This window comes from Elephantulus edwardii, unplaced genomic scaffold, assembly GCF_000299155.1.
Source record: "Elephantulus edwardii isolate Elephantulus edwardi_28Jun2011 unplaced genomic scaffold, EleEdw1.0 scaffold00016, whole genome shotgun sequence".
Taxonomy (NCBI): Eukaryota; Metazoa; Chordata; class Mammalia; order Macroscelidea; family Macroscelididae; genus Elephantulus; species Elephantulus edwardii.
Window position 1 is genome coordinate 10803217 of NW_006399766.1, and position 17501 is coordinate 10820717.

A 17501-nucleotide genomic window follows, 5' to 3' on the forward strand; every position below is an offset into this window, starting at 1 on the left:
CCTGACTCCATCAGGTTTCTGAAGAGGTAAATACTAATGGAAGAATAAACTGTCTTCCAAAGAGCTGCTGGTGGATTCAATTCGCTGACTTCTTGGTTAGCAGAGCAACTATACTACCAGTTATCTTTATAGTTTAGCTTAACTAGTAGAAATGGTCTGCCTTGATCATTGAGCTCCTTTAAAAATTAGCCATATGGGAACAAAGTGACAACAGAAATGTAAAAGATTTAGATAGGAACCTTATAGGACAGTGAATTCAAGTTACTGGGGAAGAACCCTTCAGCAAGTGAGGATAAGAATGTCAGTACAACTCAAGGGATGTAATCTCAGTGCATTGCACAGGCATAAAGTGTTAAGTTGGTGTGTACATTTTGCTGTGCATATTCTCAACAACAAAACAAATTTTAAAAAACATGTCAGTTGAGCTGACAGAAAAAAAAGTGCCAGAATCAAAACACCTCTGGAAAAATGTTTCAATACAAGCAAAGGGAAAAAGGGGGGAGATCTTTTTAAAATACACTAAAGATCTTAATAAGCAGGAGTAGCATCCTCTTCCTAAACATGCCTCCAGAAACTTTGCTAAATGTCGATAGTTCATAGGGTCGCTATGAGTCGTGCTCGACTCAAGGCAATCAACAACAAAGATCTTAATCAGTTCCTTCTGCCATTATTAGTCTGGATAGCAACTGACAACAAACATTAAAATCATTTATATTTATATTCAATCTACCAGAATGAAGTTTACATTGCGCTACATTGGTAAACTTCAAGGATGGGCAGTCTCCTCCTGTCTCTGAAAACCCGCTGGAAAGTCAGCTATGGGTTGGTTTGATTCAACAGCACACAACAATAACAAAAGGCATGTCATGCACACCGCCAATTACAGTGGTGAGCGACTAAAGTCTGTGAATTGCATGGGAGGAGACTGCCCATCTTTCTCCTGCAGAATGGTGGATTTGAATTGCCTGCCTTTGGGCTGGCAATTAGTCATCAGAAATTCCAAACTAATGTCCTTAAGGGTCACCCATGTTGTGTACAACAACAACAACAACAATCTTAATCCAATCAGGGTTTTAAATGATTTGTTGGTTTACCTTTCTTCTGGGATTTGGTCCTTCAAGGTTCCCATCAAAAGTCCGGGATGTTTACTAATACCATCTCACTCTTCACAGTTTCTGACTCTACCTTTTGCCTCCCTCCTGTCAAAGTTCTGTTTTGCTTCTTGGATACTTCTTTTGGAATCTACAGATCTCTAAGTGATAATAAGCAACACCAACTGCGAGGCCTACTTCTCTGTATTTCTCTCCTAAATCTTAATCCTCTGATTCCTTATTGTGTTGGTAGCCTTCTAGTCCTTGAAACAGGTTTTTTGGTGGTATACAGCTTTCCTAGGTGTTTTCAGCAGAATGGTGGGTCTGAAATGGTGACATTGCTAGAAATTTTCTTGCTACTGTTTTATTACTTATTTTGACTCAAGCTGCATATGATGTCACGTCTACACTATTTTGCAGGGATTTGAGAGCCCCTTTATAAACCCCTTTATAAACCTCTATCAAAATCAGAACACAAACTTTGGGATTGAAAAGGTTTGTTCAAATTGTGACTTTATCTTTTCTTAGGTACATGATGTTAGATAAATCCTATAACCTTTTCATACTTTAGAAAATAAGAACAGCCAAGCCTGCTCCACAGGATCTTTGCACTTAAATAATGTATATAAACTGTTTAACACAATCTTTACTATACAATAAGTTAGCACTTATTGAGCATCATTATCATTATACTCCAACTAAAAAGAAATAATTATATTTCAATTAAAAAGAAATAAGCTAGAGTCCAATCAGTTTCTTCACTGGCTGGTGAAATGTGTGTACTAATTTCCCCCCCCCCAGCTTGTTCACACTATCATCCCTTAACTCCCCTTTTTTCCTAATGAAATTTAGCTACATTCTTCAAGGTCCAAAGGAAGTTAAACCTCCCCTTTGACAGGCATGCCAAAAATGCAAAGTCCACACTCACCTCTTTGTTCATTAACTCAAATTAAAACTTTAGCAGAACACAATATATCAACTATTCCAATTTTATTCCCCAATTTTAGCTCTTTCCAAAGCTAGATTATTTAAGTATTTAAGAAAAACAGTTGATAAAATTTGTAACCTTCTTAAGACCCAATATAACACCAAACACAGTAAAAGATTTGCCAAACATAGCCAGGGTTCAGTATAGAAAAGCTTTTTCAAATTCCATAAATGCAGTATGAATTACCACTCAAAAAACATAGAATGAAGAAAGCAATGAGGAAAGAAAAGAAACCCCAATTGCACAGAATGAAAGAAGAGTGCAGTGGACACAGGGAGAAGAAAAGGAAATTAATGAAAAAGCACAGAAAGATCATTTTTCTACATTTACTTAAACCCTTCACTTTAAATATAAATTCATAAACCTAGTAACACTACTTTAAAATGACAATTCAAAGTCCAAAGCTGCATTTTTACAGTTCGAAGTTCAACGTTTAACATGAACTTTTGATTTGCTTGAACAGTCCTTTCTTTTAACTAGAGGGTTGGGAGAGTACAATGATCTGTTTGATCATTTTTTTATTATAATGATTATTAATGATAATTATAATGATCTAACAACTTTAAAAAGATTCAACTTTTGAATGTGACCTTTAGTTTATCTTTGACTATTTGAAGATACAACTAATGCAACCAAAGTAACTAGAAAGTAAAAACAGCTCACTCTATGAATCATCCCATATCTGACAATTTCTAGTTTCATTTCCCACCCCAGACCCTGATATTTTACAGAGGAAAAAATGTGGTTTGCTATTTGTGACACAATGAAGCTTTCAGCAACTGGAGATTCAGAACACAATTTTCCCTTTAGCACGTGTCATTCCCGTGCTCAACAACTGTCATATGTTAAGAATGATGTGAAAATGTATCCATGTTCATTTATATTTAATAAGATGTGCTATCAAAAATAGGTAAATTTGAGACTGAGGGTTTTTTAACCCTTTCTGAGATAACTAAACTTGTAGCAGAGACAGCTAACATTTTGTACTGCACACTCTAGAATCTAATTCATAGTCCTAGCTAGGAAGAACAAGTACTTTTATATTTATAATTCTGATTTTTGTGGGAAGGGAGAGGGAGATCACTTTCAGATGTAAGAAACAGCAGGGATTATAAAGCAATTCTAGAAACATTCATCTATTTGTATGGTGAGGAAGAAAAGGAAAGTGCAGCATAGAATTAATTCGATGTGAACATCTATGATCTGGAAATGATTAATATATCACAACTAATTTTGTAGAGGACTGGCCTGCCCATCACATCAGACCATAGGAAATATAACCATATGGCTTTTTTTAAACAGGACATTTTAGCCTAATGGAGAAAGGATTTGACAGACATGAACGATAGCTTACCCACAGCATTGTACAGAGGCTCTCCGGTAAATTTGTCCCAGACCACGGTGGTTTCCCTCTGATTGGTAACCCCAATGGCTTTAAAGAGAAATTTAAACAGAGAGGAAGAAAAAAAATTAAGCAGGTAGCAAATGACATCAGAGAACAGTTCTAATTTTTTCCACAGGTATAAATAAACATAATTCAAAACCCCATCTGGTCATTAAAACTAATAAAATTTAATAATAAAAAACTGAAAAAAATAAAACCCATCTGGAACACCTGAAGTGTTCTGGTGGTATGCAGCCCAGGAAAAATGTGAAGTGTTCCCGGTTCTATAGACTCCACCAGCACACAAGCATGTGGACCTAGGCTGGGTTATAGTAACATTTACAATACTGTTTTTCTTTCTTTCAATATTTAGTGATATTCTTTTATAAATAAATACATATTACATATATTACAAATTTCCTTACTAATCATTACCGAGATATCTGTACCTCTGTGTGTAAGTGTGAGAATAAGCACGCATTTGAAGAAAATAACCACAGTAAGATCCCTTATTCATGCTAATTCAGCTTTTGAAATTCAGCATTTTTCTTATGTTAATAATATGCCTAAGACAAACATATAAATATGTAATGTCAATGGTATCATACTTACCTACACAGAAGTGCTATAGTTATATAATTACTAAATCTATATCCGTCTTCAATTCAGCTAAAGCAGAAATCCTCAAACTGTATACTAGAGTCAACCGGGGGCAAACTGACCTGAGGTAAGATTCAACCATCTTTATTTTATTTCTAAAACTTCTCGCAAACTCGACGGCACATAACAACAACAAAACTTCTCAGCTAATTCTTGTGTGCCGGCCAGATAGAATGCACTGGAATACAGAATCAAGTTTGTGCCAGAACTTCAACAAACACATCTCAGGATCAAGTCTCTAGACTGTTCTGTCATGTCATTCAAAATGAATTCAAAGTGACAAGATACTACCTCTTTCAAGGCAGAGAAAACTCAGACTGCTGTGCTGTTTGAAAACAAAAGCGCACACAAAAACCTCCACATTTTCTCTGAACTTTGTAGATCTTAGCTATATTTTAAGAGATATACAGAATAAACAATCCTTCTTTCCATCTTTTAAGTCTTGTCTTATTCTGTCTACACCTAACAGGAAATCCCATTTCCTTCAGCTGTCTCACCTACATATACAATGGGTTAACGTCCCTCACCATTTCTCAAATGTTGTTGTCGTTGTGTACCACAGGGCTGGAACCGACCCATAGCTGAGCCTCCAGGGGGTTCTCAGAGGCAGTTAATCACACAGGAAGAGACTGCCCATCCTTCTCCCAACAAGCAGCTGGTGCCCTCAAATCGCATACCTTCAGGATTGCAGCATAGCTACTTGCCACCTGGCCACCAGTGCTCCCTGTTTCTTGAATAAGCATGCAATTGTATGTCTTTTGTCACTCTTACCCACTGGAGAGTAATCATGAGTCAGAGTCAAGTCGGTGGCAGTGGCTTTAGTTTGAGCCAAATGGTAGGATAGAGAGCTTGGGGCTCTACCAAGCTCCTCTGTCAAAGCCATACTGCTGGATTAAAATTCCTTTCCTTTCTACCAGCATGGCCTGAGTCTAGGTTTTGCCTTCTGTAACATGAACATAATAATAATCTTACAGTATTAGAGTAAAAAATTCCTGAGCTAAATATTAAAAGTGTTTAGGGGGGAAAAAGTACTGTTTGGCACATGCTAATAATTCAATGTTACCTACTTGCTGCCACTGTCGTCATTATTGCAGAGAGAGTGGAATTACATTTGTAGAGAATGCTAATGAGCTGAGAAGGATGCATGAAAAGTTCCTCCAGACTGACCGAGAACACAACAGAGGCCAGAGACCTCAGTGGGATCTCGGAAACATGTATAACATAGAGAGCCAAGACTGGGATTGCTTTTGAGTGGATGGAATATGTTATGGCCAAACTTACAATGAAGTGAATTCATTACAATTAATTCACTGATATGTTAACCTAAGTCTACTCTCTCCAATGTTAGCTTTTCCAGAAACAAACTGATTTCTCTTAGCCATAATCCCTGAAGCACGATTCCATCTCTCCCTTATGTTCCCTTTTAGCCTAAATGTATTCAGAATTATTCAGAGTTATTCTTGATTCTTCTGTCACTGAAGACAACTCCTTCTCCCACTTTTTCTTTCCCCTCTACCTTGGCTGTTTTGCCTCAATCCAAGTAAAATGGCTGTAAATGCAAAAAAAGCCCGGTAAAACAGCTTTTCTAGATTTTTTTTTCCTAGCTCCAAGCACATTTTTATTATCCGTTTCTCCCCAAGCATACAGGTCTTAATTAATGCCTCTGAACCTTTTCAACGGTCTAAATTCTTGTCATTTTTCTACCTTCTTCTACGTTTTTTATAAAAGAAAACTTTGCTGACTGCTAATCTCAGCACCTGTGCATTAAGAGTTCCTGAGCCTAATTAGTTCCTAATTGTTCTCTTTAGAAAAACACATTCAGGTTTTGTAATTCTCCACCCTAGTTCTCACCATTTAGAAGAATGTGAAAGCTAGATGTATAAACATTTTGGGGGCTTAAAGTCTTTTAGAACCCCACACCCACTTTCCTCAAGTCAATTCCAACTCATGGTGACCATCCACTGGGTTCCCAAGGCAATAATTTATGAAGGAAATACCTCATCTTTCTACCTCAAAGCAAGAGGTGAACTTGAACTGGTGAACTTTCAGTTGGCAGCCCAATAGGTAAGGTACCACAACATCAAGGCTCCATATTATGAACTATTACTCATATCTAGTAAGTTCATACTCTCTCTAGATATGCCCCCCCTTAGAGGTGTTTTTATAATTGTGAAAAGTTATAGATTGCATTTAAAAAATACGTTTGGAGGGGGAAGATTTTGGAAATGTTTCAAAGGTGTTAACAATTGTCTTTGGCTAGTAGCATTATAAATTTTTTAAAAACCAAATAAATACAAAATCAGATAAAAATCATTTGAACACCTTTTGGAAAAAACACACAGCAAAACAAGATTCCCAGAGAAGACTCCATGACTACTGAAAGTATCAGGTTAGAAGAAATAAGAAGCTTTTTAAAAAAAAGAATCAACTCAATACAAGTGTCTAGAAGAGATCAAAGCAACAATTCCAACTGATAGGTGTTCAGTGTTGGGAAGTTATTATGGAAAATGAGGTGCACTCTGAGAAGGTGATACTAAGAGGTGATGGACTTGAAGAAGGAAGATGCTGATGGATTAGAGGGGGAGATGTTTTAGATAGCTCAGAATCCAAAAGAATCAACAGTTGAGACTACGTTACACTTTGCTTCTCCTGCATGAGAAAGGATGAATGAAAACATCTATTTGTTAATGTGATTCTTCCTATTTCATAAAACCTTAAATTAAGTTGCAAGGAGAAGTGCCCACTCTCTAAGCCAAGGGGGAGGTGCAACAAACAGACTATTAGTTTCTAGCTAGCATTGTGCTGTTCTGCCACAGAACGCTCAACTCATTGCTGAGCCTTCCGAGGGTTTTCAGAGCCTATAAATTGTATAGGAGGAGACAGGTTCGAGCCATAAGCCTTTGTGACTGCAGCACAGCTTTTTACTACTATATTTGTGATTAACACCTTTCCCCTACTTAATTAGCTGTTTCCCCTACTTAATTATTAGTCTGTTTTTGCTTCATCATGTCCCTGATATACCTAGCTCAGAGTAGGCACTCTACGGGTTTGTTGAAGGAACAGATTGGTTGTATGTCTTATTTATACAAAAGGGGCAAAGTCTGAAAAAAAAAAAACTGTCTGTCACAGAGCCAAGATAGCAAAAATCAAGCCACTGCCATCATCAACAGATAGTTCCCCTTACCTACAGTCAAAATGCCCAATGAGGACACAAATAATCCCTTGAATGAGAAATTTGAAAAACTTATGGAGATAGTAAACACCACATTATGCTTTCATCCTTCATACTTTTTTATCAATCTCAGGTGTCTGGATTTTTTACAATTTTGTACATGAGTGACAAAGCTGAGCTTAGGTAAATATTCTATTAAAACTACTAGGGATTTATCGGAGAGGTGTAATAACCTAACACTGATACAATTATTTGAGAAAGATTATACAAGTGATGTGTTTTGAGTTCTAAGAACCCCTAACCCTAAGCTGTTCCTTATTTTTTTTCCTCCTTAAAAGGTTTCAATTAACCAGACGCTCCAAAGACAAAATGAAACAGAAATCAAGCATCATTTTGATTCATCTCTTCCTTCCCCTACTGTCTCCACTACCCTGACATTCAATCCATTAGGAAGTCCTGGCCCTTTCTTTTCTCCACATCTCCTGATGGTAGCAGGCCACCATACCCTCTGAAGCTTTCTCACTGGTCTTCCTGCAGCCACACTTATACCTTTTTAGTTACTCTTTACATAGCCGCCAGGAAGAGGTCTTTAAACTGCAAGTCAGGTCATGTTACTCCTGATCGCTTGCTTAAAAACTCATGAAGATTCCTGTGAAGCTAACAATAACATCTAAACTCCAAACTATAGTTAATTCCTATCCATTTCCTTATTCCAAGAGTCCAGTTCCTGCTAAGATTCCCTCACCCACCCACTTACCACCCCTCAACTTCCTTTTACTCTGCTTTTTGAATGCTGACCTTCATTCTCACTCAAGAATATGCTAAACTTATGACCATCTTGGAACCATCTACAGGCCACTTCCTTTTCTTCAAACACTTCCAGACAGACAACATACCTGACCCCTTTTGAAGGAACCCTGGTAGCATACTAGTTAAGTACCTGACTGCTAATTGCAAGGTTGGTGATTCAAACCCACTAGCTGTTCCACTGGAATATAATGTAGCAGTCTTGTTCCATAAAGACTGCAGCCTTGGAAACTCTATACAGCAGTTCTACTCTGTTCTATGAGACTATGGGTCTGAATTGACTCAATGGCAATGGGTTTTATTTTGGGATTGGCCCTTTTTTGCCCTTTCAGATCTTAGTGTCACCTCCTCAGAGAAGGCTTCACTGGCTACCCTTCAAAGTACACTCTACCATAACCCTCAGTTTTCTGGAGTTTTTAAACACCTGCGCGGTACTTATAATATCTGAAATTAGCTTCTCTGCTCTTATTGTTCATATTATCCCATCAAACTACAAACTTAAAAATAGTGTCTTAATCTGACTGTTTATACCCTTACTCACAGAAATACTTGACATTGCATAGGCACACTATTATGTTGACTTAATGAAGAACTAAATGAAAACATAGCATTTATTTTAGTTATTATAACTTTGAGAGCATGTGATATGAGAAAAGTATTCTATTAAAAATACCTTTTATGTTGGAAATATCAATATTGAGCTCGTGAAGTTTCTCACACGTTTTCTCTATGCACTCATAGACAGACTGCAGAATTTCCTTAGGGTCTTGCTCCACCCATCTTTAAAGAAAAGAACATATCTGATTAGTTACAAGAAAGTAATACAAACATAATTTATACCTCTAGAAGTTCAAATTGAGTTGAAAATCTATGAGCAATGAAAGTTTAAGGGGATATTAAACAGCAACAGGTGCACTTCCCAACACTGATGCCTATAACATGAAATGATATTCAAAGAGATTAACTGAATCATAGAAAATACTAAAAATTCATTTTAAGATAACTGATTTTAACAAAAGTTTACCAAAAAGTTTTCATTCATTCATTTTGGTACATTTTCTTCCTTCCCTCTTCCCCCATTTCACATTCTTTTAAAAAATATTCATTCACTGTTGCACAATTTTCTCCCTCTTCTTCCCTTTCCCCTACTGCAGTCCACTATGCAATGCACCTCTTCTGGACTGTTGTCATATATAATGCCTAATCATATATTCCTTTTAAACAATTCTTTCATCTCTTCCATTGCAGTGTTCCATTGCATCTATCTACTCTTTTCCTAGTTTCCCCCCAACCCTCCATGTCAGTCCTGCTTTATAACAGTGGTGTTATGCAGCCCTAAAGAAACCAGAGCCACCACCCAAACAAATGTATGCGAAGAGATGAAGGCAACCCAAGTACCTATCAACAAACTAATGAATAGAAAAACTCTAGTATGGAATACTATGCAGCACTTGTAAAACATTATACAACATGGGTGACCCTGGAGGACATTATGCTGTGTGAAATATTTCAGCCACAAAAAGATGAAATATTTCAGCCACAAAAAAAAACCTAACTTCTTTAGGTTCATAAAGTCTGACTTAAGCAACACATATCCAACCTTTTAAAGCTATTAAAGTGAAGAAAAGGCTTTTCCTCTTACATTTATATCATTCTTCACTCTATACTTGCTCACAGGAGGACATTAATAGCAGGTTACAAATAATAAATCAAATGTTCTACCTAATTTGAAATCCCATTTTCAAGTCCAATAAATGAAGGGATTAGTTCTTTACACTAAATTTCAATTATTCTTTACACCCTCTTTTTTTGTCACTAAATTTCTAAACCACCACTCACTTATATGTTTACACTGAGTTCAAAGTTACTGCTTTTCTTGGCTAATGATAGCTATGCTTCAAACTTCCTCAGGAGAATGTTTTGTCAAGTTTACATTACAAATCCACAAGGCAGGTGGGCTGAGAAGAACTATTAATCTGAATGTCTTTACATATTAAAATAAGAAACATACCCTTCTTTTGGGAACTTTTGTTTTATTTCCACTTGATGATGACTAAGTAGTTCAGCTGTTTTTGAATTGAAAACCTGAAAAATACATCGTGATATTAGGGTTAAAATGCATGTAGATATTAGCAAGGTTTTAAGTTAATTCTTATTCATTGGTAGAAAAATCCAACCAGATGGGATGCCAAAGAAGTTGTTATACTTTCTCTTCTGAGAGAATCATGAAAGTTATGCGGGTTGGGGGAGTCATAGGAAACCATCTATATAAGCAACCTAGTGAGGAAGCAATTCCTTATTCCCCGCCCCCTTTGCTATAGAGTCAGGACCAGCTAACTCATAGCTGACTCTCCATTGGGTTTCTGAGGCTGTAAACTGCATGGATGATACTGCCTACCTTCTTCCCTTAGAGCCACTGGTAGATTCAAATTAGAGAGGCACCACTACTATGATCCCTTTTAGAGCAGTCAGCACTGATAGCTGGACATCAGCCAGTTCTCCTGGACTCATACGGGTGTTACTGCTGTTATGTGCTATCAAGTCACCTGCGACTCATAGCGACCCTATGTACAACAGCTCTGAATACTGCTATACGGTGAGCCAACCTTACCATCTCTGACACACCTACCCACATTACGACAGTCACTGTGCCAATCCGTCTCATTGAGGGTTTTCGCCTCCTGCACTGTCCCTCCCAAGCACAATGTCCCTCTCCAAGGACTGGTCCCTCCTTGTAACATGCCCACTAAGTATGTCAGACTATCCTTTATAAAGCTTCAGAATCCTTGCCTCCAAGGTGGTTTCATCCTCTTTAGGATGAACCTGTTTGTTCTCCTAACAGTCCCTGGTATATCCAATACTCTTTTCCAGCACCACAGCTCAAAGGCATCAATTCTTCTATCATCCCTAGTCACTGTCCAGCTCTCTGAAGCATACCCAGTAACTGCAAAGACTATGCACCTTAGTCTCCAGACTGACGTCACTACTCTTCAGTATTCTGGAAAGGTTCCTGACAGCTGACTCCCAATGCAATTCGTGTCTTGATTTTCTGGCTGCTGGTACCAGGAATACTGATTGTGGAGCCAAGCAAACTGAAGCTGTCAACAATCTCAGGTGAGAATCTTTGTTTTCTTGATGTTGAGCTTCAATCCATATTGAAGGCTACAGTCCTTGACCTTCTGCAGAAAGCACTTCAGGTCCTCTTCAGTTTAAGCAAGCAGGGTTGTGTCATCTGAATAACAGATTGTTGATGAGTCTTCCAATCCTGATGCCACACTGATCCTCATGGAGCCCCATCTCCCAGATTATCTGTTCTGTTCTGTATATACATTGAAAGGTATGGAGACAGGACACATCCTTGGCATACACCTTTCCCAATTTTGAACCATGCAGTATGTCCTTGCTGTGTTCTGATGACTGCCTCCTGGTTTCTCCTAAGTGTGATCAAGTGTGATCAAGTGTTCCGGGATACCCATTCTCCTCAGAGTCAGCCAGTTTGTTGTGATTCACAGTCAAATGCCTTTGCATAGTCAATGAAACACAAATAGACATTCCGCTCTGCTTCAGTCAAGATCCATCTAACATTATCTGTAATATCCCTAGTACCACGGCCTCTTCTACACCCAGCCTGCACATCCGGCAGTTCTTTGTTGATGTGCTGTACAATAATTTTTGGATCCTTTTCAGCAGAATCTTGCTTACATGTGATATTAATGAGGTTGAAATTCTTGCGGTCCATTAGTTCTTTGAGCTCTGGTGGCCTTGTGGCAAGGAACTACACTGGCTGACCCAGAGGCACATGGCTCACTAGCTGCACTGTGGGGAAAAAGATGGGAAATTTCTTGCTGTGTGATTTACAGTCTCTGAAAACTCACTGGTAAGTTACAAGGCCACATAACAACTTAAGCCCTCTGGATTGTTACTGTATGTCCTTTTCTTCACTCTTCTTTGTTCCTCACAAGGAGAGGCCAATTAGTTGCACCTTAGATGGCTGCTGACAAGCTTTTAATACCCCTGGATATCATATGCCAATTGACTTTCATGTCTGTCCTCTGAGAGTACAGTTCTGAGGATCTAAGACTATCAACTCATTCTCTCATGGTGTTTGGTTATTATTAAGAGGTTTACTTAGGGGAGCTCTCGTGGCCTAGTGGCAAGGAGGTGCAACTACAATCCCAGTGGCTCACGGTTCGAATCCACCAGATGCTCTGCCGGGAAAAGGAGGGACAATCTCCTCCTGTACCAGTCAGATCTGATTTGACGGTACACTCACACACACACAAAAAAAGATGTTTACTTTTTTTTGTTTCCTCTTTTGTTTCCTGGCTGTTTCCTCTACTATATATACACATAGATATACATTTTGGCAAAGCTTCTAGCATTCATTAAACACAAACACTTTGCCACCGAGGTGATTCTGACTCATAGTGACCATCAGGTTCCCAAGGTTGTAAACGTGTACAAGAGACCATGGTGGATTCGAACCACTGACCTCATAGTAGCCTGACACATTATACACTAAGCCACCAGGGCTTCTCCTTAGCTTTTCATAAGAACATTATTAGCAGTATGGAAAAAAACTCATTCAGGGGAGGACTCTCTGTGACATATTTGTAAAGAAAAATCTCAAGACAAGTGAATCAAAGCTAATGAATCCTCCATACAATCCTCCATAATTTTACTACTGCTAAAACATTTTTTAAAATTAAGTAACATGTTTTCACACTTTGGTAGTACTCACACTTGGGTACCAAAGTATTTACTCTTTCATAGTTAGAATTCATATTTTAATTCTAATTCCCTTACCAAATCACTGTAACTGCACTACAGTACACTCACTTCCAATTGATTGTGAAAATGTTTCCATGTCTATGGGTGAAAATTACCCACTCAATGTAGACTAAGAAAAAAGAAAGTAACATGAAAACAGAGTTGTTGCCCCCAACACACATGCTCCTCTTCTGAGAAATGACAAACATGATGAAAACGAAAGGGCAAACAGATCACCAATATATGACACCTGACAGAACCTCACTTCATAATATCCTGGTCATTTACAAATCAGCAGAACATGTTTCTAGGATGTCAGCTCCATCAGGTCAGGGACCTTCGCCCTCCTTTATCTGCTGATGTATCCCTGGGACCTAGTGCAGTGTTGGGCACAAAGTCAATGTTCAACAAATATTTGTTGACTGCCTGTAAAGAATCAGTTACTCATCAGGAGGAATATGATCAGATAAAATGAGAAACTGCTATGTGGCAGAAAAACCACAGCGACACTGTTATTCATATTATCTCGATACTCAGAGTCCATCTACCACAAATCTGCAAAGGACTGCAAACAAACCGGGGGAAAGAAACCAATGAATAATAAAAAATAATTTAAAAAAACTTTCACTCAATTACATTTTTAAAAAACCCCACCAATACAGAATCAGATCAGTTAAAAAAGGATCCTGGAGGTCCCAGTTCCTTATCAAAATGTGTTTCCAGGAATTCCAGGATCCTTTACAAACAGGAAGGTCAGATTCCAGCTGGACCTCACTCTAGAGCAGATTTAAAGTTTTCAGCTTAGACATTTAAACTCATCCAGAAACAAAGATTATTCAACACCAGGAGCTTCAAGGCAAAAAACAGAGGATGCCACAAACAAAAAGTCATCTAAATAAATAAGACCGATTTAAAAAAAAAAGACATAAGATTGACAAGCAGAGCTACAGTCTGGATTTTCTGAATACCAATTTAGTACTTGTCCACTATAAAAGGCATTAAGCTTGGAAAAGTCAAAGTAGGAAGGGAAGATCCTCAACAAGATAGATCAAAATGGTGACTAGGTGACTATAAAAAAGGGCTCAAGCTTATCATTATCAAAATGAGAGAGACCAAGATTTAGATCCATTGTTCATAGGGTCACTAAGAGTCAACAACCACCACCACCACTATAAAATCATACTAATGACCCTAGATGAGATGGATTGATTCGGTGACTGGGAATAATGGGGTAGGTGTGTCAGAGACAGTAACATTGGCACAGGATAGAGAAGGGTTTAGGGCTGCTGTACATGTTACATTGGCACATAACAATATCAAAAATAGTGATGTCCAGCAGCGAGTTGCTTATATTTAAGGTTGTACATTTCATGTGGACCAGGAAAGGTAAATAGAATTTCATGCCTTGAGAATGCTGAGATAAAGAACACAGGCCTTGAAGGCACAGAAGCCCTTCTCATGTCATTCAGTAGTCATATCCCTTGGATTTTCTATCTATAAAAGGATTGTTGTGTTGTTGTGTTATCAAATCAGTTCCAAAACTTGGCAATGCTCTGGACAATATAAGGAAATCTGCTGGGAAATCTGTCATGCTCACCATCACTGAGCGCATTATTGCACTCACTGAGTCAATTCATCTTGTTCAGGGTCTTCACATCTTTTGCCCCTCACCTTCTACTTGGGGCAAGTGTGTAGGAGATGGTGAGATTGGCACAGGACAGAGCAGAGTTTAGGGCTGTTGTACATAGGGTCGTTATGAGTCGCAGGCGACTCGAGGGCACATAACAACAACCTGTACATGGTAGAAACAAAAGTCTCCAGTTCTATATTCACCTAAACACCTATATCATAACATAGTTTATTTAGGGGAGTGGAATTGTTTTTGACAAAACAAGGTATGACCTCTTTTAACAAGACACAGAAGAAAAATTGGTGAATGACATTCTTTTTCTTTAAAATGAAATTTTAAATAACCTGTTACTTTTATGTGCTGTCAACTATGACTCACAGCAACCCTATGAACAACGGATCTTGAGCCCTGTCCTATCCTGTACCATCCTTATCTCTGATCTAGTTGAGCTCATTGCTACAGCCACTTACATCAATCCATCTTGTGAAGGGTCTGCCTCTCTGTCCCTGACCTTCCACCTTTACAAGCATGATGTCCTATGTACTATATGTATCAGCTTTAGTTGCTGAATTCAACTTTTGCCAAGTTTCATCTGACATTCTTTTCTCTTAATCCAAGAGACCTTGGAAACAAGGAAAGCTAATTTGAGTCCCACAGGTTTGTCTCTGATCTTTAGTCACACAATGAGCATTTACTTTATTCCAGAGGCTGTATTTGGCTTTAGGGAAGGAAAAAAACTCAAAAAGCTTGTCCTTCAAATAGCTCAAAATTGAAAACTTAAGCTTGTGAGAGACAAAAGGACAAGTGGCAACTTGGATAAAAATGTGCACATGCTACTTCTGTGATGTGATGCACAAGCTAACTTAGTGAAAAGGGGGTGGGAACCCCAAACTCCAAAGAATCACAACTGTTTAGCATCACAAAAGAGTGGCCTCATTCCAGCTATGAGCCAAAATAACTTGGCCAGATTTACTATTCACCAATTCTTGGCTCATAAAAAGGTGCTTAATAAATGTGCACTGACTAAATAAAGGAAAGAGGAAATCTATCCATATAAACCTATGAGATCTCTAAGTATGATGAGACTTACAGATTAAGTATGGCTCGAGCCAAGGCAATGTTTCCTGCCAAAACAAGCACAGAACTACAATTCTAGTCATTCTTCATATATGCTGGCTGTTGGAACAAAATGGTTATGCAACTACCATCCAGTGCCTATACTTGAGCCCTGCCCTGGACCCACTGAATCTGAGTCACGAGATGAACATATTCAAAAGTACTTACTCAAAACTCACAGCTGTGAAAACAATTTGTACTGTGTGTGTCTGTGTGTGTAAGATTCAGGTGTGACCACAATCAGAACTGGCATTTGATTGACAAGTGAGTAGGTAAGCTTCCCCTTTTGCCCATTTTCCACTTACAGAACACCAGTTAACAAGCAGAAGGCAGTAGTTCATAAGACAAACTTCGTAAGACAGACTAAGACAAACTTCATAAGACAGACTTGGATTTGAATTCTGGTTGCACCATTTACTCTATGACCTTGGGCACAATCCTCAGTTTCAGTCTAATACCTATGTAAAAAGTTTTACTACCTACATCTCCAGGAATAATACTGGGGGAAAGTCCTCAATATGGTATTTGACATATTTTGAGTTCCTTTTGGTTTTCTGGTTTTTAAAAATCACCTTAATGGGGATGGGGGGGGCGAAGTCACCAAATTGAAGAGGGAAGTTAACTATGTAAGGTGAAATTTTGACTTTAGAAAGAAGTGAACCCACCTTAAAACCTGTTATACTAATTCTCTTTCAAAGAAGTTTCTACTCTGTAATCTGAGTAACAATAACGATGGGCCAACTATATTCACTTTGCTACTCCATTCACTTTCCTATCAAACAATGTGGAAATTTTCCTTTAGTACTAAGTATAGGTGGTATATGGGTGCCAGGTGAATTCGAGGAAGAAACGAGCATGTTCTATAATTGCAGGTCTACCACCAAAATAAGCCATTTAGTAGATTCTGATTCAAGGAGTGTTCCCAGGTGTGTTCAAACCATTGACCTTTCTTGGTCAACAGGACAACACATTATGTACTATGGCACCAAGACTCCCTATCACCATAATCTCACAGAAAGGCTAAAGGTTAGGAAATCAAACATATATAGGTTAGAGTGAGTCACGATTCTTTGACAAAATAGCTTTAATTGCCCTACTAAAGATAAATAAAACTGATCCAATAAATATAGACTGTTAGTAAGGGATAAGATGGCAGTGTTTCATTTATGTATTCTACCAGAAAGATGGGAAATATCTGAACTTGCACCTTATATATCTGAACGTACACCATATAAATCTCACATGATCACCAGAATCAAGAGAAAAGAATGGGACTTTTGAGGACTTGTGTGGGCCGTGTTACACAAAGAACAAATCAAAGTGATAAGCAGGTTCCTCTTGCTTGCAGAAAAGTTGCCTTTAGGGCAAAAAGACTTTAAGGGACCAATAACAATGTGCAGTGGATAAAGATGGCAGGTTACTTAAAAAGCAAGTGAAGAGTAAAAAGATAAGCATGACTTATGGCTTTCAGGCTCCTGAAAAGAAAACCTACAAAGTTATGAAATATCCTATTTACTTTCATATAGGGCAAAGGTTAAAAACTTGAGAACAATTGGTTTAGCCCCCATAGTACTTTCATGAACTAGATGCTAACCTGCAAAGGAGAGGTCACTGAAAACTTCTCTTTTCTCCTTTACATTAGAATGCAGCATGATGCTCTCAGTCTGCCACCACCACTCCAACTTCTAACTGGCTGGCCCCTGAGGGCATTTGTTGGCAATTCTTCCATTTGGCTTTAAATATCAACCCACAGTTACACACATGTCTTAATGTTCTTTCTTCATTTGGGAAGATGGTGACTATTTTTATATGTTGTTGTTGTTATGTGCCATCGAGTCGTTTGCGACTCATGGCGACCCTATGTACAACAGCCCTAAACCGTG

At 38.3% G+C, this 17501-nt stretch overlaps 1 protein-coding gene across 3 annotated transcripts in view; it reads right to left on the reverse strand.

Annotated features, from left to right (window-relative positions):
- GK (glycerol kinase) overlaps positions 1-17501 on the reverse strand; it is a 57700-nt gene that overhangs the window by 36410 nt on the left and 3789 nt on the right. For all 3 annotated transcript variants that reach the window (XM_006881779.1, XM_006881780.1, XM_006881778.1), the window contains exons 2-4: positions 10114-10187; positions 8776-8882; positions 3434-3511 (exon numbers count right to left, since the gene is read on the reverse strand). In XM_006881779.1, coding sequence (XP_006881841.1) covers positions 3434-3511; positions 8776-8882; positions 10114-10187 — 259 coding nt within the window. The remainder of the gene's footprint in view (positions 1-3433; positions 3512-8775; positions 8883-10113; positions 10188-17501) is intronic.